We start from the raw sequence: 23047 nt of genomic DNA on the forward strand, positions 1-23047 counted from the left end.
CAAAGAAGTTAACAGAAGTCATGTCAGAGCCCTGGTGTCTCAGAGCTCTAGAGTCTGTGGGCCTTCACGTCATGATACATCATACCCTCCTGGTAACCAATGAGCAGGGTCCATATTCAGAAAGATGCCCTGTTGATCTCAAACACCAAATAAATAAGAGCAACATAAAATGGGTGTGGGGGGGAAGGTTCATTTGGGAACTACCTTGGCATTTTCTACATTGTCTAACTACTAAATAATTTTGTGTTTTTGTTCATATGTACTGGTGTAGAAGGTTCTTCTGTATTTGTTTTGCTTTCTTTGGTTGAATAAAGAAACTGCCTTGGCCTTTTGATAGGGCAAAGTTGAAGTAGGTGGGGAGGACAGAACTGAATGCTGGGAGGAAGGAGGTAGAGGGAGAGCTGCCATGAAGCTGCCATGAAGCTGCCAGGTCAGACATGCTGAATCTTTCCTGGTGAACTTGTGGTTGAAATGGGTTGAATCAAGATGTGAGAGTTAGCCAATAAGAGGCTAGAGCTTATGAGCCAGGCAGTAATTTAAATAATACAATTTCTGTGTGCTCATTTTGGGGGTTAAGCTGGTTGGGCAGCAGGACGCAGCCCACCGCTCAACCTACAACAATGTACATACGCATAAATACACATACATGGGGGAGGTGATATCTCAATGGTATTTCTAATTGCCTAAAATATACAAGGTCCTGGGTTCAATCTTCAAGCATTATGAGAGATGGAAGGGGAAGAACACTAACATGGGACATATCTGCAATCCCAAGATTTCAAACTCTAATGTCAACCTGGTCGGAGGATGCTACTCTGTCTCAGACACACAAACAAGGAAAGCATGACACATGAGCACACACATATCCAACACTGTATTTTCACATTTTCCAAAGAGCGAGTCAACACGTGTCCATTTACTTATCTACCTCTTATTTGAAAATAAGTTTATCTGAATAAAGAAATACTCTCCTTCAAGTCATCCACACGGGCAGCGGCAATTCTCGCCTACCTAGTTGAGTCCACAAGTTGCACATTTTATCACATGGCAAGGTGATTCTCTTTCTCTGCTTATTGCTAAGAAAACGATTTCACATGTTGCAAGGCTACAATTAGCCTAGAGGAGACGCCTCAGTGACTTATGTAAGAAAGTTTCTTTGTATGATGACTACATGGGAATGGATGCTTTCGTTTTTCCTTTGATGGTTTTGTTTGTGGTTTCTGCTTTGCTGGATCGCCCAATGATTGTGAGGTAAAGCTCCATCTTTCTTCAGCAAAAAAATATAATCCTTATTTTGGCTTCTTCCTCTCTGATGACTAAATTGGAAATCTCTCAAAGCTATAATTCAAAGCCATAGGTGACCTTAAAGAAATGGTTTCTTTCCATGCTACCTTTTATCTTAAGGTAACTTTTCAGATGTGGACCGTGCCTCCCATTATGCTTAGCTGTCAGGCAGGCCCTTCATTTGCATTTCTTCCCACTACTATAATTTTGAGAACTGGCAGGTGACCAAAGGAGAAAAAATATGCCTCTACCATGCAGAGTGCAATGTAGGCGGTTTTTTTTTATTATAATTAAGTACCATAGATATTCATGATTAGATCAAGGTCAGAGGAGCAGAACATAAGAGCCAAGGACTTAAAGGTACAAAGAGGAAAATGGCTTCCTAAAAGTTTTTTTTTTTTTTTAAGTAGCAATAGATGTCATCTTTGGGTTTTGCAATAAAATATTTAAAATGGCTCAACTGTTTCATCTTATAATGTGCACAACCATTGTGTGTGTCCTGGGCATTTAAGCCAGAGCTTCACATCTTGACTGAATCTTCATTCCAGATAGAGGTTTTTGTTATTGTTAATTTTTTTGTTTGTTTATGGGATTTTTTGTTTGTTTTGTTTTGTTTTTTCTTTCTTTTTCCTTACTTCCCTTTTCTGCCCTGGGCACACAAAAACTATCTAAGAACTACAATGACAATGAACTTTTATTAAATGCTGAGTGTCTATGACATTCACAGTTATGTGGACAACAGATATGAGCTTTCTATTAACCCTAGTGGGTTAATCCATAGAGGTGGCGCAGCATACATATGTAGGTTATTTCAACAGTGGGAACTACAATGATGGGGCAGTTCCCCATGCCCCAGCAGACACATTGTCTGCCAGCTTCTTTTTTCAGACTGACTTCTTGAGACTGCTCTGCCAACCAGCTAGGGTTCCCTCATGCTGAGCTCCTTCCCTCTTTCACCTACAGCACATCTTGCCTTTGGTTCTCCTCTGTAGTCCTTCTGCCCCTTCCCCACTTAGATAGCCTGATAACAACTGAGGTCCAGGATTTCTTTCAGGAACCATGCCTCTTCTCTATCCATGCCTTCCTCTTCCAGTGTCCCCAAGCCCCAGCCTTTAGTGGTACCCACAGGCCTCTCAGCTCCACATCCACCTTTTGTCCAACCTTGAAAAGTACATCACCTTTTATTTATTTGACTTTTAGACTTAGTGATCAAGTGGTGTTTCAAACGTGACTCCAACCCAACTCCTAGTTCATCCAACTGCTAACTCTCTCTCTCCCTCCCTCTATCCCTCCCTTCCTCTCTCCCTTTCTTCCTCTATCTCTCTGTCTCTGTCTCTCTCTCTGCCTCTGCTTCTGTCTCTTTCATTCTCATCTTACTACATGGCCCTGGTGGGCCTGGAACTCACTATGTAAACCAGAACACATGTGAACTCACAGAGATCTGCCTCCCATTACCTTCCAAGTGCTGAAATTAAAGGTGTGCCCCACCATGCACAGCTCACACTAAGTTCTTGTAATCTTCATGATACGTCACCAACATCCCGCTGTTCAAGAGGAAAGGCAGCCATCCTCCACTCTACTCCTCTCTCCCGTTTTTTTTACCATCAGACATCAGAAGATTCTGCTGATTGTTGAAAATGTAGTCCATTCGCTCCCACTCCTGTCCTGTCCACATCACCACTATCTCCTGTCTGGTTTCTGCTTTCCTAGCTCATCCCCAGAAAACTATCAGCCATCAGCTTCAAGGGTTACTTTGTCTTTTACCATTTATTTCTTCAGTTCTAAGAAGCAAGCTCAAATCCTCATACATGTTTGGTGAGTCTTCTATGACTGAGTCGCAAACCAGACCCCAGAGTAGCTTTTTTTTTAAGTTAATTCATTTAAAATATATATAACAAAATAAAATATAATAAGATAAAACAAAAACTATCACATCAAAGTCAGACAAGACAAAGATATATATATATATATATATGATAGATAGATAGATAGATAGATAGATAGATAGATAGATAGATAGATGATAGATAGATTGACAGACAGACAGACAGACAGACAGACAGACGGCAAAAGAATCAGAGACCCACTTATTCATAGCACACTCAGAAATCCCATAAAAAACACTAAGCTAGAAGTCATAGTATACACACAGAGGAGCTGGTGCAGACCTATGTAGGCCCTGTGCATGCTGCCATAATCTCTGCAAGTTCGTATGAGCTTTGCTTATGTTCATTCAGAGGACCTTGTTCTCCTAGTGTTCTCCACCCCCATTCTCTCTGCCTGGTATGCTCTTTCCACCTCCCCTCCCACTGGCTACCCTGAGTTCTAGGGAGAGGGATTTAACGGAGACATCCCATTTAGGGCTGAGTGTTCTAAGGTTCCAGAGTGGCTTTTTAAAATGTGAGTTATAAGCTATCTCTCTCCCACTTACAACCTCATAGTGGTTTCTAACCCTTCGAAGGGTGATCTATACATCCCTCCCACAATCTGTGTTGTCTGGCCTCTAATAAGCATTGGATTTTATCTTTCACCATATTCTTCTCATTAGTTCCTACCCTCTCAGAGCCTCGATTACTGCTCATGATGTCCCAGCTCACCTCTACTGGCCTGTTTTCTCTAGGCGATGTTGCTTACTCCCAGTCCTCAGTCCTCAGTTCATACGTCAACACCTTAGGAAACCTCTACATGCCATCCCTAGTAGGTTTCTATCATATCAAGCAATTGCTTTGCCACCCTAGTCATGTAGGGAGTTTCCTACTCACAATGTCTCTGGGAACACCAAGAAGACTTGCGGGTTGTGAGCCTTGCTCGCTGCCATCATGCCAAAGACAAAGAGAGGGCCCTGGTTTACAGTAAATATGGAGACTGAATGAATGATCTTATCCTCACTTCATGGAGATGCATTGGGTGCTTTCTGTGGCAGCAGGAATTTTAGAAATTACCATTGCTCATTCATTCTCTGGTTTTCAGCCTCTTTGAGTTTATTCGTTTTGTCTCATTGTATCAGATTCAGTTTTCTTTCACTGAATTTATTTTCCAAAGTACTATTACAACCTAGTCCACAGAGAAGTGCTGCTGGCCTGAGAATCATCACTACTATCAAATAAAAAAAAAAAAAAAAAAAAAAAAAAAAAAAAAAAAAAACACAGTGGAAGATGCATGTAGAAAGGCATGTAGAAGTTACATCTGATATCTGATAGATCAAACAAGCTGCCAGGGCATATCTTTTTATAACTTTCTTATATTTAACTTTTAGTGTATTTCACACACGTGTTGGCAATCTTACTTGAGAATTTTCTTTGTTTTATATGATGGGGTTTAATAAACTTCCTGATTCCACCTTCCAAGTGCAGGGATGGCAGACATCTGGGAGAGTCTTCCTAACTGAACATTATTTTTAGTTTTGTCTATATTTCTGTAAGGGTGGGGTATGTGCCCATGAAGCCAGAAGAAGTCATCAGATCCCTGGAGCTGAAGTTACAGGCAGTTCTGAGCCACCTGTGGGTACTGGGGCCCTAACCTGGGTCCTCTGGAAGAATGATAAGTACTAACAAACACAGAGACATCTCTCCATCCCCAAAACTGATTTTTAACAAAGTTGAATAAAGCACCAATCTCAGCTATCTTTCATTATAAATAATATGATAGCAATATTGAATTGTTTAAGAAGATTTCAGAAATCTTTATAGCATCTATTAGAAGTAAATTCAACTTTTATCTCACAATGAAGTATGCCTGGTTTATAATAAATTTATGGTCCATTTAAAACACATATTTAATACAAGACCTTGAAATTTTAAACTTGGGAGAAAAGAAAAGAAAATGTCTTTAGGAGAAAAGAAAAAAGAATAACGACTTGCCTTCTACAAATAATTACCATTTAATGATAGACTGTCTGAAAACCTGGAGTCATTTGGATCAAAACGAACCATCATAACTCTGATGTCTACATAGCACTGTATTTTTTTTCCCAAGAATTCATCAGTGTTTTAGTTACAATTCCTATTTCTGTAACAAAACACATGACCAAAAGCAAATTGGAAGAACAAAGGTTTATTTCGGCTTACGTGTACCCATAACGCTCCATCACTAAAAAAGATCAGGACAGGAACCTGGAAGCAGGAACGGAGCAGAGACCATGGAGGAATGCTGCCTCCTAGATTGTTCCTAGTAGCTTTCTTAAGGCACTCAGGGCCATAAGCCCAGCAGCGATAGCACCCACAGAGAACTGGACTCTCCCACATCAGTCATCAAACAAGAAAACACTCCACAGGCCAGTCTGGTGAGGAATCATGTCAATTGAGATTTCCTCTTCCCAGATGCCTCTAGTTGGTGTTGGTTGACATAAAACTAGCCAGCACAAGCAAGCAGAGTGAGAGCTGAAAAGCAACACAAACAAGGCTGTAAAAAAATGTCAAAGTTAAGTCTTTTAGCCCAGGCTTGCCCACTTTCAACCTCTAGACTTCATCATCACACACCCAGCAACACAAACAAGGCTGTAAGAAAATGTCAAGGTTGTCATTAGCCCAGGCCTGCCCACGTTCAACTCCAGACTCCATCATCACACACCCAATTCTCATTTTACTTAAACCTGAAGTGAGCTCACTGAAATGGCTCGGAACACCTCATGATAGAGCAGGCTGTGCTCTGACAATGATGGAGCCATTCATGCTGCAACCATGAAGCCCTTTCCTTATTACTTCTTCTCTAAGGGACCCAAGTCTGGCAGCACCTACATGTTTCTGTCTCCTTGAGCCAATCCGCAGCCTTCCTCTGTGCTTGGAAACAGTGGTCAGGAAGAGGTGACAAAGCCCATGGATCTGAGAGGCTCTCCTGTCAGCAATTATCACGACGCTCTTCCATGTGACCTAAAGATACTTCACAGAGGCCACCAGAGAGTCACAAGTATAATCATTCTTGGTCACTACCAATTTGGGCTGGATTTGATTCAGTGACTTGAGGTGAAAGGGTGCCTATTCAATTACCAGGCCCCCAGCTCCTCAATTAATCAAAGGCTGACATAATCAGCCTATTACAGGTCTTACGGAAAAGATCAGAAGGAATCAATATAGCCAACTTCACAGCCATAAAAAGAGATGTTCGTAGGTATTCCTTATTTAAATAGAACAGCCAATAGTGTGTGGCCTCTAAATGAATCTGGCAAGCATTCATCTCACGCAGAATTTTCTTATGGGAAATTTGGACACAGTAAGATGACTCAAATTGTCTTTTGACTGCCTCCAGCTGACCTACTGAGAAAAACTCAGATGTTTTTGTGTGGCTTGTACTATCTTTCCTGTAACCAAAATTCAGAGTGTCTATAATTTGTGGAAGGATTTGTCTGGTGAAAGTCAGTATTATGGGGGGGAAAAGTCACAATCAACATGACACAGTTAGACTACACAGTGTGGGTATTTTCCTTGTTGTGGCAGCAGAAACTCCTAAGAGAGACAAATTTTCTGTACAATCCAAAAAACATAAAAAGAAGCTAAGGTGAAGTTCAAATGACTGGGACGAGGCAACTGCTAACACCTGAGGCAATGTGACATTTCTGATGCTAAGGCATCCTGCTTATCAACGTAGAGGGAAATCCTGGGAAAGTCAGCTAATAGAGCCTGGCTTTTCAGTAACATTGCCAGCATTCATAAAGGCATTTAAAGAGTTCAACATTTAATGTTACATCTGAAATTCAAGGGTAAAGTCAAAGAAAAGAACACATTTGCCTTCATCTCTGTGTCAAAATAAAAGAACCAACAGCTACCTGCCAAGTAATATGAAGGCTATTTATATTTTACAGAATAGTCCTGGTTCCGGAGTAAAAGATGTAAAAGAATTCCCAGGTTCTCTTATTCATTAATGAGCGAAGTTAGAGACTTCTTAGAGACTCTGAAATTCTCTACTCTGCCGTTGTATGTTGTCACTTCTTCTCTAATGTGTCCCCATTGATCTTACCTTTTTCATTTTTTACATTGCCTGTCAGGCTGCACTCTGGGCTGGTCATCAGGAAGCTATTCTGCCAGCGGTGCCTTTGAACCCAACTCCTCAGGAGTGGAGCCCTTCGACGCCACTTTTACCACCTTTTGTCCTCGGGAGTGTCAGGTCTCGATTCGTGTCTGAGAGGGCTGAGAAGCCATCCCTGGGCTAACACATGCTGTCTCCAATGCTTTGCAGGTTGCTCCCTCCTGACTGTCTCTGGCGTGGTTGTTACGGCCCTGAAAAAATACTTCCTACCACACTGCCGCCTTGGGCGAGATGGAACAAGTCAGTCAGACCGTGCCATGCAAATAAACGGTGGACACCGCAGAGAACTCCAGGAGGAAGACGCAGAACTTGTCTTCTCCACCCTTTGGCCTCTCTTCGGTTCCCAGCTCATATACAGAATGTGCCTTATGCAGGTAAGGAGGACAACCGACACACACCGAAGACAACAAAACGACTTCGTGTGTTTTCAGCCTGAGTTAGTCACCTTTCTCATGGCTGTGATGAAATAGCTGACAAAAGTCACTTATGGGACGCAGGACCCAGGACGCAGGACGTATCTGGGCTCAGTTTGAGGGAGTAGGGTCTGTCGCAGCGTGGAAGGACCGACAGCATTAGATCGGTCAAAGTCTGCAGACAGGAAGTGAGGCTGGCTCTGGGAAGGCATGAACCCTCCTCCCATGCCCCACCTCCTGAAATTTCCACAACCTTCCCAAACAGCATCATCATCCGCAGATCAAGGGGAGACATTCCACATACAAACCACAACACCCGAGCAGGCACTTTCAAACACATTCCGAGCCTTTGTCCTACCTTCTGAACAGTGTGGTCCCTGGTTTTAGGAGCTCAGGGCAGTCAAGCTGAAACTATTGAGGAGACCTTGGGTGGGATCATCTCGTATGACTGTCTGTGTTAGGCGAAAGGAGCAGATGGTATCTCAGAGTGCACAGTCTTCAGAATCTCAAGACCTGGAAGCAATCCCCAAACTCCCTTTAACCAAAGATTTGAGCCTCCTCCCGACCCCATTAAACCTTTAGAAAGCAACCCCGCCTTCACTATCTCTTAGTTATGAGTAAACGATGCCCTTCCCACTCACATATTATCCTTCAGGGAATCAGTTCTTATGCTGGGAGCAAATCAAAGAGAAAATGCTAACCCCAAGGTGTCTTTTGTAGATAAATGTGAATTTAAACAAATTCATGCAGCTATGGTCAAAGATCAAATCATAAATAGAGCAGAAGGAGACAATTATAAAAGTCATTGAACAAACTCAGGACTTTCTTGATAACTACTCCAACTCCAAGGTAGAGCTTAGAAAGCTAACACCTGAGTTGTATGCATCAATCACAGAACATTAGACAGGGAAAAGTTTGCCTAACTCCAGCTCTATTTGCTAAAGAAGAGATCTGTAAAGTTAAGTGATTTGATGTTGAGAGGCAGTGAACAAGGAGGTGGAGGAGGCAGTGACTCTCCGAACAGCCCAGGCCTGCTCCTGTAGACCCCAGGTGAGGATTTAAATGTGAAAAGTCCCCCATAGGCTCATGTGTTTGAATTTTTGGCCCCCACTGGGTGACAGCATTTGAGGAGGCAGAGATTTGAGGAAGGAATTCCATCACTGGGGGCAGATTTTGAGAGTTTGTAGCCTCGCTACAGTCTCTGGTTTTCCTATGTTTCCCATGTGTAGGTGAAAGTGTGGTCAGGCAGTGTGGTCTGCTCCTGCTGCTGTGCCCAGACTCTTCCCCACTGTTCACAGGCTCTCTAGAGCACCGAGTTAAAACACACCCTCTCTTTCTGAAGTAGCTTTGGGTCCACAGCTTTATCCCAGCAATAGAACAGTAAACAATACACCCAGCAAACCACTGCCTCCAGTTAAACTCAGTCCATGGCCTGTTTTTACAACATTCGTCATTATTACATGTGCCTAAGTGCATGGTGTGGGAGGGATGCAAACATGGCTTTGTGTTCACACAGATGTCAGAGGACAGCAGAAGTTGGTTTTTTTCTCCCACATTTATATGGGCTCTGGGGATTGAACCCAGATCCCCATGTCTCTGTAGCAAGTGCCTCTATCCTTAGAGACATCTCTTGGTGCTCCTTTTCATTTTTGTATATAGTGAAAGTTAGCATGTCTTCAATATTTTACACCATTGGGGAAAAACAAAAGAGGAGTTGGTGGTGCTTAAAAGTTATATGGAAGTTAAATGTTGACGCCTACTAATAAAGTTTTATTAGAACACTGCCAGGCCGATTGGTTTGTTATATCTGCGGCTGCTCATGTCCAAAGGTGGCAGAACTGAAAAGTTGCCAAAGAACCCCTGTGCGGATCATCATCATCACCTGACCCCTTCTAGGAAAGCTTGTTAACCCCTGGTCCAAACAGTGCACGGGAGCCATACAGATGGGGAGAGTCCTCCTGGCTGCACAAATAGTAGCAGGCCTCAAAACAACACAACACAGAAGCCTTCCCCACTACGCAGTCCTTGTTAAAAAGGCACCAAACCTGAGAAATAATACTGAGTGCCAAGCTACTAAGCAGTCCGTAGCTAGCCGTAAACCCTCTGTGCCAAGACCACAAATTCCTGTTGCCTTGTCTTCATGGGAGAACAGCAACTTGTATTTCTCTCCACTCAGCTTGAGCCTTTTCTGGGAGAGGCTCTATATTTTGTATTTTGATGTAAATACAACACATTTTGGTAAATTTGGTTTTAGTCACATCCCCACATAACCTGCTTTCGTCCCCTTCCACACTTCTCTGTCCCTTTCCTCTTCCCATATAGTGCCCATCTACTTTTCCTTCTGCTCTCTCTCTCTCTCTCTCTCTCTCTCTCTCTCTCTCTCTCTCTCTCTCTCTCTGTGTGTGTGTGTGTGTGTGTGTGAACTATTTTTTCATGAGTGAAGTGTAATTTACAGGATTATGGGTGGGCTGTACAAGTAAAGAAAAAGTTGCTAAGCTAAATTTTAAGGAAATAAATGCCCATTTTACTGAAGAAAAGCTCAAGTACTTATTGATAATTTATTAATCACCACAGCTTCTTAAAGATGGCTTACAAATATCTACATTTACTTGATGGGGGATATGTATACCTGCCATGGTCTAGGGAGGAGGGAGGTCAAAGACAGCATACAGGAGTCATTTCTCACACGTTACCATGTGGGTTCCTGAGATCAAACTCAGATCGTCAGCATCAAGAGCCAGTGCCCTGACCAGCTGAGCATCTCACCAACTAGGCTTCTGGGTGTCTAACTTTATCCTCGCAGGATGTCTGCCCAGCCATTGTCATTATCACACATCAGAGACTGAGCAGCTAATGTAACAACTTGTGTGTGTAACCACACTGCATTAGGGAGGCCGAAGCAGCAGGGTTGCTGTGGGTTCAATGCCAGCCTGGGACACATAGTGAGTTCAAGGCTAGGCTAGTCGCCAGTTATACATTGAGACCTTGTTTTTAGAATAAATAAATGCCTAAGATTCCAGAGAATAGACAGGCTATGTAACCTTGGATTTGTTCCTGTATGGCAGGATGGTCGCCTTAACTCAAGGCTGATATCCAAGCCTGTTACTATTGCCCACAGCACCTCTCTGACGCATTATAAAATATTTTGATACAAACTATGTGGGTACCAACCTTATATAGAGTGATGTTTTGCGAGAAATTGAAAGAAAATGCTAGAGCATCCTTCTCCAGGGTGGAACTTCCCTTAGGATAGGCTAAGACTAGATTTTGCTTCCAGATAAAATAATCACCTACATGAAGACAATCAAAGCACCAGGAATAAAACATCCCAGAATTCCATATTTTAAATTTAGTGGCAATTATTGACCTTCAGGTTCAAGACATATATTTAAAATATGTTGATATTAAGGCCGACAAGGTTGCCATTTGACATTAGGGCCACTCGAAGGTGAAAATGAATCTCTATTGACAGCAATTACTTCTGAATACTCAGAGGCCTGTGTGAAATAAAAGTATTTAAAATTTTAAATAGGGGAGGATTTCAGAACTCGAGGCAGAAGCAGAAATGATTTCAAGCTTTCAAGACACCACAGCCTTTTCTTGGATTAGGCAATATATTAATATCTCTTCGCTGAAGATTAATGACACATTTGCAACATTATTAAGTTAACAGGTTTCAGTGTCTGTGATTCATGCCGATAATAACTTTATTCCTATTAACAATAATTCTCATTTGAAATCAGTAACAGAAACTCGCTCTGATGCTAGGAGCCACTCAGTCTTAAACCTTATTCAGCTGCCAGCACTTTTTAAACCACACATCCATCGTTCATTTCCCTCAGATTGGGATGTGCGTGTCATAATGGCACAGAAGCAGAGCAGAAATAGCAAATGCACCCTTCACTCTTGCCGTCTGGAGCTCAACCAAAGCAAGACCTGTTTATTACCCAAGTATCCCATTAAAAGCTGGGAGATAAATTATCATCAGGACGTGTTGTGTGCAGATAGGCAGAAGCCATAAGAAAATGTGGTCCAGCCCTGTGTTTGGGCAGTTGACAAAGTAAGAGCTGCCTTTTCCCATTGGTTAGTTGGTTACCAATGGCACTGACTCTTTTGACTCTTTCCAAACTCCCAGTTTGTACAACTGACTAGAGAGAAGAGGTCAGTGAGGAATTCAGCGAGAAGCTCTGATGTGGGGGTTTGAGCCAAGTGTCTCTCCTGGGTGATGGAAAGGCAGGACTATCCTGTCAGTTCTACTACTGTCTAAAAGGCAGTTTGCAAAAGCCGTTCCTCGAGGGAGTGCATGTAGGCCTTAACTCTGTGCCTCCCAGTGGCTTGGGTTGCTGCTGGGAATCAAAAACATCATATGTGCCACTGAAGAATTTAGAGAGCATGAAGCAATGCTTATGGTATAAACTGTATGTCTTGTTTCCAGTATCGTGACTCCTCCAGGCTCGGCATATGGGAAAAGACCAGAAGCTAGTGTTAGGGATTTAATTAGCATGGGGGTTGCCAGTTATCATGTGGGTTTCCTTAAATATGAAAAAGGTTTTGTGGTTGATTGAAATTACGAGGTGGAGCAAGGAAATTTAAAAAGTCTGTCATCTTTTGTATTAATATAGAGGCCAGTTCCACACAGCTTCTGTTGCGGTGAGCTAGTGTATCAGTCTCCTTCCTTCCTTCCTTCCTTCCTTCCTTCCTTCCTTCCTTCCTTCCTTCCTATTTTCTTTCCTTCCTTCCTTCCTTTACTTTTTTGAGATTTCTTTATTTATTTTATATGCATTAGTGTTTTGCCTGCATGTATGTCTGGATGGAGATGTCACATCCTCAGACAGGAGTTTCAGACAGTTGTGAGCTGTCATATGGGTGTTGGGAATTGCACCCAGGTCCTCTAGAAGAGCAGTCAGTGCTCTTATTCACTGAGCCATCTCTCCAGTCACTCAGTGATCTGTCTCATCACTGTGATAAAACCCCTGGCACAGCTCAAAGGAGGAGGGGCTCATTGAACTTGGCTTCTAGTTCAAGAAGGGACACAGCATTATGACAAAGAGAACAGGAAGCAGTTGGCCACATTGCCTCTGCAGTCAGAACACTTAGACCAGACAGGAGATGGAGACAGCCATCAAACCTCAAAACCCACCCTGTGTTGTGCACTTTCTCCACTTAGGATCCCAGTCTCAAGGGATTCACAACCTCCCAAAACATCACCATGCTCTGGGCACCAACTGTCCACGAACATCTTTCTTTGGGGGACTGAACATTTCACATGGAAAACCACAACAATTGGCACACCAGAATCATTTTAAAAGTAACAGGGCTGAAGATGGACCAGCCATAAAGAACGTCTGTTGCTCTTGCAGAGGGCTTAGGTTCAACTTCCAGCCCCCATGTGGCACCTCACAACCTTCTGTAATTCCAGTTCCAGAGAGATCCGGTGCCCTCTCTGGCCTGTCGGTACTGTATGTACGCTGTACACAGACAAACATGCAGGCAAAGAGCCCTCCCATACACATAAAATGTCAATGAAAGCAGTTAAACAGAAGTCACAAGCACAGAAAAGTTGGTTTTGTTTCTTCCTTCTTGTTGCTTGACTGAGACTAGAAACAAAACCCTTGTGGGAAGCTCGCAGAGATAGCCTACAGTGAGCAGTGTGTCTCTCCATTGTCCCCTCTTGGAAAAATAAATAAATAAATCCTGTTTTGTTGCCAACCTAGATGTCATTTAGAAAGTCTATTCCAAGCCCTCCTTTTTGCTTCATCGGAGTGAAAGCAGACACCCTTTACCACTTTCTGGCTAGTTTCACTCTAATGTTCATGAAAACAGTCCATTTGAGTATGGAGAATTTGTGAAATTTGATCCCTTACCTGTGGCTTTGATAGCAAAGTCATGAAAGTGAACTAAATGTCAAAACAAAGTTCTCGCCATCAGTAGCATTGTCACTGGGCTGAGCATGGCCCTGGGATCAGAACTGGGACTGGAAAAAACTAAGGGACAGGAGACATGAGGGGGAGGCATCTGGCAGAGCACCCTCCTCCAAAGGTAAGCCACTGGCTAACTCCCCTCTTCCTTGAATGCAGATCCCTTCAGGATATTATCTTCAGACCATGAATTCCAACCGGAACTTGGGTGGATTTCCTCTGCCAATTGCACTAATGAATGCGATCAGCATCCTGCCATTATTAATTCTGCCTCCCTTCATAGATTACTTCAGCAACTGTCTACTTCCCTCTAAGAGAGACGGACCATTTCTGTCAGCATGCATTAGTAAGTACAACGTGGGATTCTGAGAAAATTGTTTGCAACACCAAAACAGAAAAAGAGTCTGTTAAACTAGCTACATACTCCTGAGTAGGCATACAGTTTTCACAAATTTCAAAATAAATAAATTTGTGAGTGGCAGCTTCCAGGTCCCTGAGTCTTTACCCAGGCATCAATACAACATCTTCAATCCATCCTTTTACACTTTGGTGGAAGGCACAGTCCAATAGAAAGAGACAGTAAAACTCCAAACACCACTAAATGGACTTTTCTTCAGTAGAGTCATCCTTACTCTTAAGTTAGTCCCTAGTGCGCTCTTAAAGAGAGAAGGTGCTTAGTGAATCTCAAAAAATTAATAGTTTTAATTTCCGAACCAGTAACAAAATTTATTAAAAATTAGCACTGTGAGCATGGAGACACATCTCTAATGGGCTTTCCTAACATGAATAAAGCCACAAGTTCTGTCTCCATCCCTGAAAGAGAAAAAAAATTAATTCTCCAATTCACAGCCTCTGTATAGTAATTCTTCAGATAGTAAGGGGTATGGCAATGATTTTCAAAGTGGAACGATTTAAGATAGCTTCCTTAGGACACATACATTAAGCCATAAAACAAAATCCATCTGGTTCATGGAGAAAAAGTCAAGGAGTCCTTTCTGCTGGGTATGTCCTTCCAACCTTGTTCAATAAGGCATTATCAGGGAGCCACAGAGCAAGGGTGACAGGGAAGTCGGTGTGCTCTCTGCCACTGAACGGCTACTGTGTGACTTGGAAACAAACCTAAGCTCTCCTGTCTGTGCGTTGCTTGTTTTGGATTTCTTAGAGGAGTGTAACCTACATAACTCTTGGGTCACTTGGTTATGTGAGATTGAAAACATCTGGCATGCCATGGGTATCCAGAATACAGTCCCCATACTCAGGGGAAGTGCTACAAGCATTAGTGATAATAGACTGTCATTTGCAGGGGACACCATTTGTCCTTTGATAGGCAAACAAAATAAATTAATTAATTAAAAATGGGAACTCCTGGGAAATATCACACAGGGCAAATGAACATTGGAGTCAATAGTTGAGATATGATTCTTTTGCAACAGTCAAGGGCAGACTGCAGACTTCCTCTTCCAGCTAGCTAACCTGCTGTGTCTCTTGTTAAAGACCAGGGACTATGGGCTTCCAGCCACACACACTTCCTGCTGTTTATCTGTACACAATTCATAGCTTCGTGTTTTGTTTCCTGGTTTTCCTGAAACCTGTGAGTGTGATTCTGCAAATCAGAGCACTGTGTGTTTGGTTTTGGTTAGAAGTCAAGGTGACTAAAATCATCATAGTGACTATAGTCATCTACACAGAGATCTTTGACACAGAAGCTTCCAGAATTTATTTCTCACCAGGTAGGCCTGTCACTTTTGTAATAGCATTTAGCAAACTATAAATCTTAATATTTTATTTTACAATCTCTGAGCTTTAAAGCATTCTTTTTATGTCTGACTGCAGAAATCCAAGAAAACAGTATTATTTAGAGAAAACCCAGAATTCTCTTCTGAACTTTGAAGACACAAATGAAATTAGATAGAACTTTGTGTGTTTGACTTCTATGAGCTGACTATTGAAACAGAATAAAGAAGAATACCGTGAGAGCAAGGGTCCATTGATGTTACAAAAATGTCAAAAATCTTGGCAGTCTTATACAAGTATCATGATACTTACAGGCAGAGCTACCAAATTTATGCATGAAAATTTTAAACCTGGCCTACGTTGGGGAAACAGACCAACACCACAGCTACCAGAGCTTAATTAGAATCCTCCTTAGAATAAAGCATCTTAAATTCAGTTTAAATTAGATCAACTTTCTCTATGGCGTACTTAAAGTCGTGACTATTCTGCTAGGGATGCTCTCATGAATAAAGGTGGGAGAATTATCTAGTACATCATTTGATGTTGTTGATGAACTAAATTATCCCTCTGCAAAATCAGTAACAAGACCTGTTGGGCAGGAGAAAAGAAAGTTAGACTTACTTCAAAAGAAATAGAGCTTTGCTCCCCTGGGTATGGAATAGTGAATTTAGTTCTTTCTAAGCCAGACTCCATTCATTCGTTCATTTGCATACTTGTTCATTCATTTGCATACTTGTTCATTTATTTGCATAATATTTTGATATGGGAATATAAAAGTGTGATGATATGCATCTTTTAAACTAGATATTTGGGTAAGTTTTCCATATTCTGGTTATGATTACGGAAGATGAACAAGTTTCACCAGGACATGAAAGCCAAACCAAGGGTACTTTCTAATACCAATTTACATAATTGACTGAGTCTAATACTAAAATTTCCTTATACTTCGAGCTCAAATGCCTGAAAATACGAGTGAAGCATATAGGCATATAAATTATGAATGGGCATATATTTATAAGTTCCTAGTATGAACATGGGCATCATCGTGTACATATTATTTTTAGGTGCATCATAAACCATAATTTAATATACTAAAACTCATCAAAATAGTGTTTTTAAAATTCAGGTTTTTAATCTTGTGGCTATTATACTATTATAATTATTGTTATCATTGAATTATTAGTATTTTTCAATTATTCAACTATATGTGACTATTAGATTATAGTTAAATTATCACCATTAATTTGAAACCTTTACTGCTGTTTTCAATTAGCAATGGAAAGTAAATAAAATGCCCCTTGACTGGTTACTTTTCTTGAAGGTATGACCTAAATAATTGATGCAAACAACTCAGAGGATGAAAGGCTTCATTGGGTCATGTCTTGAGGACATGCAGGAGCAAGAGGCATCAGGTTGTACTGTATCACAAAGATGCAGAGAGAGGGAATGCCAGCAGTCAGCTTGCTTTCTTCTTACTCGGATTGGGACTCCAGCCCACGGACTGATGCTGCCTACTTAAAGGGTCGTAGTTAGCTTCAGCTGCCATCATGGCACAGCCTAGAGCTTAGAGAGGCCCCTTGAGGAACTGCCTGATCACATTTGCCTTCTGGAAAGTTTATAGGAGATTGTCCTGACTACTAATTGATGTAGGAGGATGTAGGAGGGCTTCATCTGTTCTGGACAATGGACAGAAGCAGGTGGTCCTGAGTTATATAGAAAAGCTAGCACGTAGGAGCCTTGAGTGAGTCAGCAAATAGCATTCCCCAAGGATTCTGCTTCAAGTTCCTGTTTCAATTTCCCATGGTGATAAACAGTAACGTGGAGTAACAGCCAAACAAACCCTTTCCTTCCCCCACCGCCAGTTGCTTTTGATCAAGTTGCTTGTCGTAGTAAAATAATGAAACTAGAACAGGGTTGTTGCAAGGGAGAGGGCCGCATGTCCGTCCTGGCTGCCCAACTAGCTTAGCCCCGAAATAACCACACAGAAACTGTGTTCATTAAATCACTGCTTGGCCCATTAGCCCTAATATCTTATTGGCTAACTCTTACACCTTGATTTAACCCATTTCTATTAATCTATGTATCACCACATGGCAGTGGCTTACAAGGAAAGATTTGGCATGTCTGATTCTGGCGGCTTCATGGTATCACTCTACTCTGCCTTTCTTCCTCACAGCATTCAGTTCTGTCTTCCCCGCCTACCTAAGTTCTGCCCTATCAACTAGGCCAAGGCAGTTTCTTTATTCATTAACCAATGAAAGCAACACATGGACAGAAGGACCTCCTGCACCATAGGATGGGTCAGGAATGCCCCTCACAGACATGCCCAAGGATTAGTTCCCAATAAGATACTAGATGTTGGAGTCGACAGTGAACATCTCCCAACAGCTCCTCTTGTTGCTATAGTGAGCAGCCATTTCTCACAGTGTCCCTACCACTCCTTACACTATTCAGTTGCTCCCCCTTCAGGAATTTTCATATTCACGTGAAGTGGGTGGTGCCAATAGATTATTTTTCCTAATAAAAGTTCAACCTTAATTTACCAAACTTCTAAAGTTGGAGATATCGTTGTGATGTATCCCGTCATAACTGCCGTAGGTCGTTTCAGACTTTCATAGTACAAAGCTGTTTACACCATGAGTATTTCTTTCCTTAGCATTGATTACAATTATGTAACCTGTGGCATTAAGTAGTGAGCGTTGGCACAGGTCAGTATTAACGGGATTAAAATGAGCCCAATTAAGATAGCTAACAATTGCCATGCAAAGTCTGAGAATACAATTCTCCTAGTTTTGGAGTATCATTTAAATTGAAATGCAGATAAAATATATTCAAATACTTGTAAGATCTATGCTAAAATAACCTGAAAATTCTGATTGTAACAGAAAGCCTGTTGTAATATGGTTCAAAGTATTGGCCTCTTTATCCATAACCAGTACTTTCTACTACTACACATAATGGTTGTCCTATGAAGCTCCCATTTGAGTTAGAAAGGAAGTGGCGATTAGCAAAGTCCTGACTCAGTACCATTAACAGAGAGTAGGGCTCACTCTATATTCCCTACTCTCTCCTCTACTTTTAAATATGTTCATGCTATTACAGTCATGGACCACCTTGAGCTCGTGACATATGGTAGCCCCTCCTCCCCCTGCCTCAACCTCCAGAGCACTGGGAGTACAGGAATCTGAAACCTGGCCTGGTTGGAATTCCTATTTTCTGTGAGGTTTTCAAACTGATAAATTTTCCCAAGAAACATACTATATGTCTGTTGCAAAATGTTTAATAGAAAGAATTGTGAAACAGGTAAAGGAGTCACTTTTATAGACATCAGCTGCCGTTAAGTTTTCTTCTTAGTTGTTCATTTGTTTAATAAACGCACACTGATATCCTCAGGTCCTAAAGTTAACATTAAATTGGAATAAGTTTGGAGTGAAGTAGGTGGATCTAGTGCACCATCTGAAGCAGTATTTGATGCTTCATAGAGAGAAATGCATGGGTCTGATTGTGTCAAAAGAATGATCTCTTAATTCAAAAATTAAGAGAAGCTGAGTCCCATCTCCTGAAATGAGATCAGTGGTCCAAAGAAAAACAATACAGAGATGGAGTGTAGTTTCTCCCCAATAAAGAAGAATGCAACTAAGAGCAAACCCAATTAAAGTATTTTTAAACACAAGGCAAGTTTTAAGAGTTTATTTTTATTTTTATACATGAGTATTTTATTTTGCCTAAATGTATGTCTATGCACCACATGCATGCAGCTCCTCTGCATACCAGAGGAGGGCGTCAGATCCCCTGGAATAGACATTGTGAGCCGCCATGATGGTGCTGGAATCAAACCCCAACTATCTGCAAGATCGGTGAACTCTGTTATATGCCTAATTGTCTCTCCAGCCTCTCTAGCCTCTCCAATCTCTCCAACTTCTCCACCTTTCCAGCCTCTCCAGCCTCTCCAGCTTCTCCAGCCTCTCCAGCCTCTGTAGTCTCTCTCACACCATCTCCATAGTGGCAAGTATCTTCCCCAAAGGCAGAAAACACAGGGTAATGAAGTCATTGCCAAGTTCATTTTCTGTCCTGGAAAGTTGCTAAAGGAGGGATCCAGGGACAAAGCCCAAAGCTCTCAGTAGAATTTTATAGCTATGGTGGTTCACTGACACATTAGACTCCATATATCAGACTATCCATGAAAATTCCATGATCTTCCTAATAGATATGCTTAGCCAATACCTTTAAAATCTTAGTATGTCCATTACTAATTAATATATTTTTGTTTCAATATGTAACAGTAAAGGAAGGGTTAATTCTGGAATGAATTCCCACTTTCTCTTATTTCATTGCGCTCTAATTTTGAAAAGTATTACATGGTAGGATAATAATATAAATTATGAGAGCTTTGAGACTCTTACAGGTCTGTCTGCAGTCACACAGCCAATATTAAAGCATATATTATTTGATATCTCCTCTGGAACCATTGTGCTCAATCTTGTAGCTACAGATCTACAAGAACTTTAGAATCGTGAATTCTGATCAATGGCTCTCTGCCTTGGGTATACCATGATCTCACCTCAGTTAAATTCTTTTAAGGAAGTAGATTAAATTTAGATTAGAATCAGTTTCACTGGTGTAAGTTTTCAGTAGCAAACACAGGCATTTAGATCCTTTTTATACAACGAACTCTGTCCTGGATCATCTAAGTAACACGTGTTATACCTGTGAATGGTCTCATCCTCTCAGGAAGTCACATTGAAATTTATTCCCCCAGGAGTGAGATGTTTGGACTGCAAGAGGTCACCTAGCCATGAATGGATTTCATGCTTATAAAAAAGGGCCAGATGGAAGAAGTTTGGTTTTTTTTTTTTAATTTTTTTATGTTTTTCTTTCTTCTTTGTGAGGTCACAACATTCATCCTTTTTTTGAAGATGTAACATCCAAGGCGCCAGCATAGATCAAACGTCAGCCTGCACCAAGCAAGTGAAGTTTCTGAGCCCTGGTCTTGGACTTCCTAACCCATAGAACTGAGAAAATAAACTTTTGTTCTCCATAAGAGAACATTTGCAGCTGTTTTGTTTCAGCAGAGTAAGAGAACCTCTTGAAACAATGAACTAAACATGTGCTTTGTCCGAAGTTGTGTGAAGAAGAGCCTTTCGTATTGAGCTAGATCGGGTTGGAGGAACCTTTGGCTGGATGGAGCTAGATCAGGTTGAATATTCAATGACAATGCAGAGCATCCCAGAGTTTAACATGGATAGGAACCATCTGAGGACATAGTTTCAGTGCTGGTTCTGATTCTGTTGTTGGTGTGTCTGAGAGTCCCCATAGCTAACAAGCTCTCAGTGACAACAGTGCCAGATGGTCACACAGAGGGATGTCAAGCACAGAAGAAGGACAAAGATAGTTGTCTAATATTCCATGCAGGTATGTAGAACAGTAGCAGGGGCCCAGAACAAAGCTATAGTTGTTATCAAGCCAAAATAAAATTAAAAAGCAAACATCAAACACTGATTATTAAATACACAACTCACGATAACTCTGGACCAAATCTGGTCCCAGATATGTCTGGGAACATGTAAACAGAGATACTTGCACAGATGAATGTTTTGAGTTATTTGATCATAAGAAATGTTAACTTTGAACCCCAGCTAAGTGAAATTACACAACTCCCTCACAGATTGTTATTTTAATGTGAATCATTAAAACTTGTAAAAAATTCTTATTGTTACACACATATTTGCTTTTTCTTTTCTTTTTCTTTTTCCTTTGACCCTCAGGAACTGTATATATTACTGACCATTTATCAAAAACCCGAACCACAGACCCTAGTCTAACAAATCGGCAGGCACACTATAAACTGTCTCAGAGAGACTGTAAACCTCCTAACCATCACTTGATGCTCTTCCATTCAAGCACTAACAACTCCTGCTTGTCCTCTGAGAGGAGAAGTCAGATGAGATGGGGTGGGATGGGCGTACACCCAAGTGATGTCAATACTCAAAGTATGTGTAGTCTTTGTCTGAGTTACATAACATGGGAAGCATGTCTGAGTTACATAACATGGGAAGTCACTTCTGGAAGTCCAATTCTAAATTAGGTACCTCTCTGTGATGGGGTTGAACCAGAACCTCACACACTAAGTGAATGTTTTATCACTAAGCTATGCTTTTGGGATGCAAATTATAATGAGAAATCCTAAGAAATCAACTTGACACTCATTCCTGCTTTTATGACTTGGCTTCCAGAAAAGAAGGCTTTTCTAAGATGTTTAAAAACTGCATATTCTTGCATCTTAATTTTTCAACCATTGTGTAGTTGATCTGGAAAAACTCTTTCAATTCTGAAAAAAAACCTCTATGATATCTTCTTTTTTGCTTCTTATTGGAGATAGATATTTTTCTCTTACATAATATATCTTGATTATGATTCCCTGTCCTCTACTCCTTCCAGTTTCTCTCCACCTCCCCTCCCATTTGGATCCACTCCCTTTTTGACTCTCATTAGAAAACAGACAGGTTTAAAAGGGATAATAGAAAACAAAATAAAGTATGATAGGAAAAAAACAAAAGCCATCACATGAGAATTGGACAAGACATACAAAGAGTAGGAAGAGAGTCAAGAAATGGCTCAAGAACCAAATATTCACTCATTCACACACTTAAGAACCCCATAAAAATACTCAACTGAAAGCCATAATATAATAAATTCATAGAGAACATGGTGCAGACATGGGCAGGCCCTGTGCCTCCTGCCTCAGTCTCTGTGAGTTTATGTGAGTTTTGATCATATTGATTTAGAGGGTCTTGTTTTCCTGGTATCCCCCATACCCTCTGGGTCATGTATTCTTTCTGGTTCCTCTTCCACATGGGTTCCCTGATCCCTGAAGGGAGGGATTGATGGAGGCATCCTGTTAAGGACTGATATCCCAAGGTCTCTCACTCTCTGAATAATGTCTGGCTATTGTCTATTTTTAAAAATATGTCCTTCCATTTTCTTTATATTTCATTTTTGAATTCTACTGATCAGATGTTGAACTTTCCCAAAAACAATTTAGTTGATGTCTCAAAATCTTCTCTTCAAATGTCTATAATCTTAAGATTTTTGTCTGTTCAGTTGGTTGATCAGTTGATTGATTATTATTAGCTGATGAGTTAGACAATTGGTTTGTTGGTTAGTTAGCCATTTATTTGGCTAGTGGTTGGGTAGGTGAGTGATTTTGTTGCTTGAATTCCTCTTTTTCTTTCTGGTTTTTGATCTAGTCTTTTGGAAATGTCATTGACTTAATCCTTCCAAGAGTCTACCACAGTTTGACCATTAGCTTTCGTATCTGGTTTCTCTTTCATGGCAACACATTCCTTTATTGTGGATACCATAACTTCTCCCATATCACTGAGGGTATTAACTGCAGCGTATCTCTACTTCCTCTTTGCTTCCCTCTTGTATACTGGCAGTTCTTCTCAAACTTCTGGTGACCTCCTCCTTCCCGCTTATCTAGACAAGAACTTAAAAGCATGACTGGATGAAGTCAACTACAGGAATATGGTGCTGTGGGTAGCATGTCTGTACACAGATGAAACTTTTAAAATGTCATTTCATGGTGGAAATTCCCCCCAACAAAGACAAGAGATGAAGAGTAGTAGGGGTATTCCACTACCAAAAGAAAACTCTTTCTATGCCTTGCTTTCAGGA

The 23047-nt window shown here is 41.1% G+C and overlaps 1 protein-coding gene across 1 annotated transcript in view; it reads left to right on the forward strand.

The window, feature by feature from the left end:
• The window catches only part of Slc15a5 (solute carrier family 15 member 5), a 106612-nt gene that overhangs the window by 35805 nt on the left and 47760 nt on the right, over window positions 1-23047 (forward strand). The window contains exons 4-5 of the mRNA XM_057792753.1: window positions 7456-7679; window positions 13796-13982. Of these exons, the coding sequence (XP_057648736.1) occupies window positions 7456-7679; window positions 13796-13982 (411 nt within the window). The remainder of the gene's footprint in view (window positions 1-7455; window positions 7680-13795; window positions 13983-23047) is intronic.

Source organism: Chionomys nivalis, chromosome 1 (genome assembly GCF_950005125.1).
Source record: "Chionomys nivalis chromosome 1, mChiNiv1.1, whole genome shotgun sequence".
In the NCBI taxonomy this organism is placed as follows: domain Eukaryota; kingdom Metazoa; phylum Chordata; class Mammalia; order Rodentia; family Cricetidae; genus Chionomys; species Chionomys nivalis.